The sequence below is a fragment of the Patagioenas fasciata genome, chromosome 1, assembly GCF_037038585.1.
Source record: "Patagioenas fasciata isolate bPatFas1 chromosome 1, bPatFas1.hap1, whole genome shotgun sequence".
Lineage (NCBI taxonomy): Eukaryota > Metazoa > Chordata > Aves > Columbiformes > Columbidae > Patagioenas > Patagioenas fasciata.
Window position 1 is genome coordinate 152,207,716 of NC_092520.1, and position 10,144 is coordinate 152,217,859.

A 10,144-nucleotide genomic window follows, 5' to 3' on the forward strand; every position below is an offset into this window, starting at 1 on the left:
TGACTGCCTTCCTTAGGTCTCCAAGAATAGGAAACTCGATAATTTCATGATCGCTATGCCCCAGGTGAGCTCAGACTGTCACATTATGCATGAGTCCTTCTCTGTTAGCAAACAACAGTTCCAGGGACACTGGGACTGCAAAAGGCATGCCAAGGGGAGCACAGCACTGCACCGACATGGTTCACTCCACACCTTTCTCATCTGGGCCACCCACGCATGTGGGAACCTGAGCCCAAGGACCAAGTTGCCATTAGGGTTATGGTTAGGGTTAGGGTTGTGAAAGCCACAAAGCCTACAGCTCCAGAGACACTGGGGCTGCAAAAGGCATGCCGTGTGAAGCACAGCACTGCATGAACATTGCTCCGTACACAGCCTTCTCTAGTTGGCTCACTGACAAGCTGTGTCAGGAAATTTTTTTCCATACAGTCCAGGACCATCCTAGACTGGGGTTAATCTGAGTGGCAGCACAGTCAGTGAGAGATGTGAGGGATAAGCTGAGCCTTTTTTTGGTGGAACCTCAAGTTTGAGAGGGTATGAAGCACTGTATGTCTCTTTGCTAGGTCAGGAACCATAGCTGGGCAGATCAACATGATATGCACAATAGAAACCCAAAAATGTGGTTTGCCATGAAAGTTAAAAGTGAATGAAGCAAAGTGTGTCCCACTGCCTGTTCTTCAGCCTCTTGGGTCAGCAGCTCCAAATACAGTTTGTATGGCATGAAGGAACATGCACAGACACTGATTAGAAACTTAGTAGAAGTCTCATGTCTTTGAACAACACCCATCATCTGAAAGACTCAGGGAGTTATTAATAACCAGTGACCCTTTGCTTGTAGATCAACAGTTCCATGTATTATCTGAAAGCTCTTGCTGTCCCACAGTGACACAGTAGTGCATGTGGAAGAGACTGTAGCTTTTGTGTTGACTGGTTATACCATCGTTCGCTGGTGTATCCTTAGAGATGAAAAAGCAAAGATCTCCAGTACAGTCTGGCACTTAAGCACATACATAAATGTTACTGACACTTAGGCAGGCAGGCTGGCCGCCTGCCTTGCTCAGGGAAACCCTCCATCACTCTCTTGCAGGCCCTTGGCAAAACAGGTTGGGGAACCAACCGCTCTGTCCTATTGCCCAGGCAGTGTTTGTCCTGGTTATGATGCAGGACTTTGCTCTCCTGTGCTGTCAGTTAGGCACCTTTCAGAAGCACTGTGTTCACTCCTCCAAGTGCATACGTGAATTATTGTTTACTCAATAACAAATCAAACAAATTCCCTCTCTTATTCAAAGCAAACCGCAGTGATAAAAGCGGGCTGGTTTCCAGTATCATTACCACCAATTAATGTCTTCCCTTCACTTGACTGTCTTTACTTCACATACAGGTGGCTTTTTTAATTTTTTCTTTTTTTTTTTCCTTTTTCCTTTTTTTTTTTTTGTTTAGAAATGTCATCACCATTTAATTAGCAATGCATTGTTACCTGAAAGCAAAAGCAAGCCTAGCTTAGGCCATATGGCAGGGTTTTAATCTGCATTGTCATGGTATAATCCTGTTGAAATGGCTTCCTTTTTCAGTCAAAACTGCATTTCGCACTTTACTAATATGGGGCTTTTCCTTTCCTGTTCCAGAATAATATAGCCCTGCCGGTGCAGCAAGTGCAAATTAAAATAGCTCACAGCTCAGCCAGCCAGCAGGAGGGGAGAAAGAGTGGTGTGGCTGGGGGGAGGGAGGAAGACCCCATCCCAAAATGGGAACACGTGCTCTTTCTGTGACCTGCTCCTGTGAAATTGAACCAAACAAATTTGGGGTCCACTTCAGAAGACCATCACCACCCCTATCACAAAAGCCTGGGGCTGGATTTAGGGTTCTTTGTCAATTTTACCTTTCTTTCTCCAGTGCTATTGGGAACCTCCATCAGGAGTTTATAAAAGCAGAAAACAAGAAAGCAACATGTTGCTGCAAATTAAGAGTGACCAGCAGAAAAATTGGTCAACTTGACTGCTGCAGTTGTTTACAGGGTCTAAGAAAGGCCTGAAATACATGGCCTGGTGGGTGACATTTTCAGAGGAATTTTGCTCCCAAGCAACTTCCAGGTAATACACACGTCAACATACAGATGTTTGCTCTGATATTTTAGAGGAAGCAAAGCTCTTCTGTGAAAAACACATAACTGTCCCTTTCTGGGCTGGTAGGTGAAGAGCACAAACCGGATTGAATCTTGTTCACAGTAGGATGAAAGGAAACATGAATTGTCCGACCCCCAAAAAGACAAGCCAGACTATTAATATGCACTGGGTCTTCCCACAGCACTTTCCACAAGAACAGAGTCTGGAGCGGTGACCCCCTTAGTCTTGCCAGCTTCCTCACCTTCTCCCAATGCGGTGCATCCCTGGACACCTGTGAGGAACTACTCATGGTATCTGTTTAAAATTCATGGGTATCAGACTAAAATAAATTCAGACAGGGACAAATCATACCCAGCAATGAATCTAGATAGCTTCAGTCCAAGGTCAATGCCCTGTCAATAAGGGCAGCTGTCCCTTAGTTACCCTTCCCTGCATTTTTACCCAACCTCTCCCTTTGCAACTAGTACAGTGAGTACTATACTAGTTGTACTAGTGAGTACTATGAAGCTTCTCCCCTCTCCTGCTGGTTGCCTGTGTTTGCGCAGGACAAAAGTGTCAGAACCAATGAAAGTACCAGCTCTCAGGGGGGCTCTTCCTTTGCTTACATCCTTCTGGAAACACATCTGGCTCCAAAGCCACAGGAAATGCCTGTCTCCTCTGAAGCAGGGGAGCAAGCACCATATTGCCTGAATGCATTGTACTGCTCCAGAGTGTGTGTGGGATGGAGGGCTGGGGCTGCTGTCCCTGAGGACTATGGGCAAAGTCTGACTTGTCTTATTTTCATATGTCATCTGAGCTGTGTTGCTGTGTTCCTTTACCGGTATAACCCCCTAGAACACCTGAGATGAGGTTTGGAGATACTCCTCCTTTTTCTTCAGTCACCCCATATTTTGCCGTAAATCTATTTTTGAAACCCACATGCGAATATTACAACACACAGCAGTACTCTTCTCCACTCATCTCCCTGATTTCACCCAACAAATGACTGGCCATAAAAGCTGCAGAGTACTGATCTGGTCCTTATCAGATATCAGCATGTCACAGAATCACAGAATGGTTAGGTTTGGAAGGGACATGTGGAAATCACCTAGTCCAACCCACCTGCTAAAGCAAGTTCACCCAGAGTAGACTGCACATATATGTATATTTGCAATGGTATAATACAACAAAAGCAACAAGGGCAAACAAAAACGCAGTCAAGTGGTGGTCTGAGGTTTTGTTTACAGTAAGAAAAGGAGCAGAACTCTCTTGTAATTTAGATGCTTGGGAAAAACCCATGCTGTGGCCAGAAAAGTCAAAGCATAGATGTTCACTTACAGGCAGTGCAAGGGAGGCTTTAGTTTGGTGTCCTTAATAGTAGGTATTTCACTAGGTGGAAAGGATTTGAGCATGTGTGTCTGCGTAGTTAAATATATGCATCTGAGGGAGCAGAAAGCAAAAGGTGTCAACAGATCTGCCATGCTGCTATTTGACCAGGCACCTCACTTGTGCTTTGCAGGACAGATGCAGGAAAGGGTTGAAGCTGCAGAGACAGTGTGAGTGTGTGTGATGGTCCCAAGAGAAAATGTAATTTTGGAGAATGAAATGGAGGGAAAAATATCAAGAGCGAATATCCAGTTGCAGGTCCTTTCCCTTTCTTTTTCCAGCTTTTGAATGAACTGCAAAGCTGAGGAGGACTGTTAACATCCTGGGACTATCCATTTGTCTCTCTCTCTACTTCTCCATCTCTAAATCCCCCTCCCTCTCCCCTCTCGCAGCTCCAGAGGGTGGAGGTGCAATTCGCTATGCCAGTTTTTTATTTCCAGCACGCTTGACAGGCTGGGCGAGGAAGGCGTTAATGTTTTCTGACAGGCCCCCTCTAATTGTTGAAGCTTTTCTTCTCTGCCTTTTCTGTGAAATTCTGACTTAGGCGAGCAGCATAACAAAATGCTCTGGCATTGAAATGTGCGCTTGCACTACACTGGGCTCGAGGAAACAGCATTATTCATGAAGATTTTCAGCTGTTTTTGTCTTTTAACTAACCTTTGAGTTTGATCAGAGGATAGCTGGGCTCCCTTTCTCAAAAGGCGGTCTTGGCAACTCGACAATGGAGCCAAACTGTTTTCCCTGTTAAAGAGATAACTATGCCGTTGAGTTGGTACATGGGGGAAATTAATCTTCAGGCGCATACAAATGATAGCTTTACCTCGGTCTGCAATCGCCTGCATGGGATTATTAATAGGACAGGGGTAAGGAGCAGGAGAAATTCAGTCTGGGGCAGGGAACTTTAAAAAGAAAAAAAATCCCAGACCCATCATCCCTTTTGATTGTATAAAGCCTGCGATTGATTCCTCACCACTTGCCTTTTGCAGCAGGAATTAGCCCTGCATTGTGCGGGCTGACACGCTAAAAGCGAGCTCGCTTGGGAGCAAGAAGTTGCTGTGCGCTGGGACGGACCGGGGTGGCGGCCGAGGGCGGGGGGCCGCTTCTCCCTGCTCCCCTTTCCAAGAGGCGAGGAGGGGGGAGACACAGAATCCCCCCTACACTTCAAGGCGAGCTAATCCCTGAATGCGCTGAGTTATACGCGCTGCATTATGGAGCGGCGAGCAGCGGCGAGCCAGGGAGTCCCCCTGGCCGTGGCCGCTCTTTGGGCAGGTGCCCGCTCTCCTCGCGTGCTGCCTGCCTGCCGGCCACCCCTACCCGCGCCCCGGACAGGGGGACGCGCAGCGCGGACGCGGAGCGGGGCGGGCGGCAGCTGCGGCGGGCGCACGGCCCCCGCCCCCCGCCCCGAGCCCGCCGGGTCCCCGCCGCGCCGCCGCCGGCGGAATAAAAGCTGAGGCGGGACACGCGCGGGGGCAGCGCTGCCCGCTGCCTGTCCGGCCCCCATAGCCCCCACACTTTGTGCCCCTGGAAGCCCGCACACAAAAGGCAGGACTTGCACCGCGGGGAGGAGGGGGAGGGAAAAAGAAAAAAAAAAAAAAAAAAAAAAGGGAGGGGAAGAAAAAGAAAACAAACAACCAACCAACAAACTTTTTTTTTTTTTTTTTTTTTTTTTTTAATCCAGAAAGAGGAAGAGGAGGGGGAAAAGTTTTTAAAAAGGAGGAAAGCGTCCCAGCCTTCCCAAAGCCCCGTGCTTGCGGGGTTGGGTGCGGGTCGAAGCCTCTCCCCGAGGGGAGGGTGGGAGAGGCGGGCTGGGGGCAAAGGGAGGGTCTGCAGGGTGCCTGCGCCCCTTTCCCGAAGCAGGGTCGGGGGTGCCACCGCCTCCGCTCTTACCTGAGCACCCTCCGCGCGGGGGCGGGGCAGTGCGCGGAGGCTCCGCGGGGCCGGCGCTGGTCCCGGGCGCAGAAAAAAAAAGTTTGGGCAGCGGAGGGGCCCGTGGGGAGGGGTCAGTGGCAGGAGCAGGGAGGGGAAGGCCCACGCCACGGGAAGGCTCCCCCCGGCTCCCCCATGGCTCCGCAGGCGCGGACCGCAGCGGGTCACAGCGCACGTCGCGGGGCGGGGAAGCAGCGCAGCCCACCTCCGCGGCCTAACGGCAGGGGTCTCGTCGTACTTCTCCGTCGCTGCCCCAGAGTCTTCATTTGCGGGGTCGGGGGGGGAGCGACGGACTCAGGATCAGGCATTTTTTTTTAACGAGACACTTTCCCAGCATTACGAGAAATAAATACACAGATAAAGAAATTGATAAAGCCGCGGTCCAGCAACCTCCATCTGCATCGCTCCCCCTCTCCGCGCCCCCCCAGCCCCGAGTAGCTCTAAAACTTATACTGCGCCCAAAGAAGTCCCTGATTTATGGAGTTTACTAATGCTAACTGAATACTGTCTGTCAGGCAGCGCTGAAAGGCTCTCCGCACTAATACAAGAAAAGGCTTTGTGTTGCTAAGCGATTAGAGCAGATGTAATGAGATTTACCCCAATCCTGCTTTGCCCTTTCCCTATCTTCAGTAAAATTGTGTGTGTGTGTTTTCTTTCTTCCTTTCTTTAGGGAGGGGGCTGAGGGGAAAAGGGAGGGAGGAGGTGGTGAATTTCTGAGCCTGCCTTATACATTGTAGCGAACAACAGCGTAACTTTGCCTTTAGTTTAATGAGTCTGGATATTTACTATTCAGAAGTGAGCAAAAAAGAACACCTGTCTACACAAGGAAGAGAAATTTCGCCTTTGTAACAGAATGAAACATTATCCTAATGTTATATTCATAGCTATAAATTAGTCGCTACACTCTCTTTGCATACCTTATCTGTACATTTGCAAAAGTGGGTAAATAAAAAGATGCTGTAAAGAGAGAGCGGATGGAGGCATATAACGGTTATTATTTTCATAACTAAACATTAGTTCCACGAGCGGTTAAAACAATGAGTGTTTGTGCTGAAGTAATGAGGGATTTCGTGACCCCAGCGTGTCCCGTCCCCGTCCCTCGTCCCTTCCCCCCTCGATTAAATCATATATTGATCATTTCAGGGCGTGGGGGAGGAGGCGAAGGGGCAAAAATACAGCAATACAGAAAGGACTATACGTTGATATGCGCATGTATATATGTCCACCTATGCATATACGTGTGTGCCTGTATATAGGTACACATACATACACACACACAGAAAACTCCAGGGTCCTCTACCAAAGTTTTTCCCTCCTATTTTTTTAAAATAGCGCATCCCTCAGTACTCGGCTCGAAGCGGGACAGATTTTTTTAACTCTGTACGATACGCTGTCTCTCCCCGGTCTTTGTTGTTTTGGGGTTTGGTGGGGTTTTTTTGTAAGATGCATTTTGCGCTTTGCTTTCCGCTTGACTTGGTGCACGCAAACTGAATTTGCAAGTGATGCAGGAGCCAGGCGAAAAGGAGAAGGCGAATTCTGATCACGTCCTTGCTAACTGACAACAAGCAGGCTAGCCAAAAAAAAAAAAATCGTAGCGGGGGGGGAAGAGTCCAATTTCTTTTTGAGTCTTGGTAATTGGGTACTTTTACAGGCAGATCACGCTATTTGGGTAGAATAACAAGCTTAGAAAGACCAGTGTCTCTAAGCTGCCACCCATTTCTAGCACTTTATTTATTTAATTTTATCTCTCTTCGTCTCTCGCTTCTCGTCTTCCCCCGACGGTTTTATTTACCCAGCCACTGTCTTTGCAGAGGTCACACAGTAGCCCGTGTTTTCGGTGGCGGCGGCTGTGCCTTCCCCCGGGTTTTTCTGCCCCGTTGGGTCAGGGCCCCGGAGGACAGTGTCACACCGCTGAAGTGCGGGATGGAGCGCCCTCTTTTTTAAAACTTGGGCTTTGGGAGGAATTCTTTAATGTGCAGTGATTTCAGGAAGGACAATGCAAGCATTAATCATCCCCTCGCCTTTTGATTTGGGTACACATTCGCAACACAGAAGGGCAAGAAAACAATGGTGATACCGCTAGATCTTTGCATATTTATATAAAGATATATATGTTACATCCATCAGATACAAGCACTTCATATGCAGCTTATCTCAGGCATGACAGCATTTAACATTTTGTCCTTACATTCATCGTTGTCAATGGCAGAAAGAAAAAAATTGCATGCAGTGGGCAGCCGATCATTTTAATTAAAAAGGAAGTTTTATTACGAAACTAATTTGTATAAAACAAGGTTACACAGGACCTTTGTACGTTTGTAATAAAACAGTAAGAAAAGGCAGTGGCACGGGTTTTGTTTGTTTGTTTGCTTGTGTATTTTTTTTTTCAAAAGGCAGCATATAAAAACAAATGGCTACCATTTGCGTTTGGGCAATAGCTGCATAAACTTTGTTCACTTTGAACATTGTTTAATAACATTATTAATACATTAACAAAGTTTCTATAAAGTAAGACACGTTGGTGCTAAAGTACATCTGGAGGAAATCCAAGTCCTTTACAAAACCACATACAAAAATGGCAGTTGTAAGGTAACGTCGACTACAAGTCTAAACATGAAGAGGTAATAAGCATTACATATTAAAAAAAGTATCAAGATATACACATTTTAAACCATTTGTACAAAACCTCTATAAATCTCTCTCTCTTATGTACAAAAATAGCTTAATATATCCCCAAAGGGGTTAGGATAGATACAAATAGATTTTCTTATAATAAAAAAATTCACAAAAAAAGATTGGAAGCATTCTATCATGGAAACGAGAGGAAAAGCTCGGAGAGAGTGGAGGGAGAGATGCGGGGAGTGGGGGAGACGGGGCTCCAGGGTCGTCTTTGAGTAGAGCATAGCTTCATTTCAACATCTCCACAAACATCGGGGGACTAACTTTGTCCACAGAGTGATAAATGCGAGTCCCTGAAGGGCCGCAGCGGTGAGGCCGGGGTGCGGAGCGGGGTGCCTTTCTGCTGAGGAGGAGGAAGAGCTCCTCCGCCCGGCCGGGGCCGCCGTGGCTCCCCCGCGAGATATCCACTCCGTCGGCGCGCAGTCTGTGGCGGCGCGACGGAGCGCAAAGGCCGGCCGAGCTCCGGGGCTGGGGGCGGCCGCCCCGACCGCCCCCGCGGCGCGCAGCGCTGTGCCCGCCTGCCGAGAGACGTGCCCGCACCGCCCTCCGACGGCGGGGAAGAGGGAAATGCAACAGGTTCTTTTTCTGTGTGGATGTTTGTCTTGTCTTTCAGTGTGACATATATACTTCTGTGGGTTTTTTTTCCCTTTTGCAACTGTCCTGTAACAATAAAAGAAAGAGGAGATCAGAGCCGCGCCGGAACTAGCGCAGCGCCGGGCTGCCGGAGCCGCTCGTAAGTACCGCGGGACGGGAGTACCCCGCCGGCTGCACCCCCGCGCCGCTCCGTGTCCCCCCACCCTCGGCCTCCCTCGGCCCACGGCGCCCCGGCCCTCCGCAGGCGCGCACCCACCTGCTGCGGGGGCCGCCGGCGCTCAGAACCAGCTGGTGAAGTCGAGCAGCTCCTGCTCCTCGGGGCTGAGCGGGTCGTAGGAGCCCTCGTCGGAGGAGTAGGAGGAGACGGGGGAGCCTGCCATGGAGTTCATGTCGTGGGAGTAGCTGGGCGAGATGGTGGGCGAGAGGACGCCGGCCTGGAAGGCGGCGCTGACGGCGTCGTGCTCGTCGAGCAGCTGCTGCAGGGCGCGGATGTACTCGACGGCGGAGCGGAGCGTCTCGACTTTGCTCATCTTCTTGTTGGCGGCGCCGTTGGGGACGTGCTCCCGCAGGGTGGCGAAGCCCAGGTTCACCAGCTTCACCCGGTTGCGCTCCCGCTCGTTGCGCCGCGCCACGGCCGCCGGCTGCTGCTGCGGCAGGCTGTACCCGAAGCCGCTGAAGTTGAGCCGCCGCTTGCAGCGCATCAACTCAGGCGAGGCCGAGCGCTGCCGCTTGGCGGCCCGCGGTGCCGAGGGCTTGCCGGCCGGCGAGGGCTGCCCGCCCGCCGGGCTTAGCTGCTGCGGCGGCGCCCCCGGCGGCGGCCCCGGCGGGGCGGCGGCGGCGGCCACCGCCGCGGCGAAGAAGCACGCTGGCTGCAGGAAGGGCGGCTGCCCGGCGCCGCTGGCCATTCTGGCGGGGCTGCCGCTGGCCATGGGCGCAGGGGCGTCCTGCGAGGCGGGGGCGCCCGAGCGGCGGCCGAGCCCCGTCCCCCCACCACCAAAAAGAAATTTAAAAAGAGGGAAAAAAAATTGGCGGCGTTCGTTTCAAAAAAATGAGATAGGCGATGGAGAGCAGGGGGAAAGGGGCAACGGCGACCAAAGGTAGCAGGCGGCGGAGACGGGCGGGCGGGCGGGCGGCCGGGGATGGCGGGAGGCTCTGCCCGCCCCCCTCCCTCTCGCCCTCCGTGCGGCGGCCGCGGGGAGGCTCGTGGCGCTCGCGTGTGCGCAGACTGCTTTGCAAAGCCCCTTTTGCAAAAAAGTGGCTGGGGATTGTGTCTCTTATAAGGGGCGGACGGGGCTCGCCCGCCCCCCCCTTCCTACACACACACACACACACACACACGCACTCTCCCCCTGCCGCCCCCCCGCGCTCACACACACTCACACACACTCTGCACCTTGCGCCTTCCACGCTCCCCAGCTTTGCCGGCCGTGGAGCGCCGCCGTCTTTTCAGCGCCGTGGGC

General features: G+C 51.2%; 1 protein-coding gene across 1 annotated transcript; it reads right to left on the minus strand.

Annotated features, from left to right (window-relative positions):
• Positions 1-7,652: 7,652 nt before the first annotated feature.
• ASCL1 (achaete-scute family bHLH transcription factor 1) lies at positions 7,653-10,144 on the minus strand. Its single transcript, XM_065846836.2, has 2 exons — positions 8,941-10,144; positions 7,653-8,750 (listed from the first exon to the last, which is right to left on the minus strand). The coding sequence occupies exon 1, from the start codon at positions 9,611-9,613 to the stop codon at positions 8,963-8,965; it is 651 nt and encodes a 216-aa protein (XP_065702908.1). The 5' UTR covers positions 9,614-10,144; the 3' UTR covers positions 7,653-8,750; positions 8,941-8,962.

Coding starts and splice junctions, on each gene's coding strand:
- ASCL1 (XM_065846836.2), bottom strand. CDS start 9,613: ATGGCCAGCGGCAGCCCCGCCAGAATGGCCAGCGGCGCCGGGCAGCCG.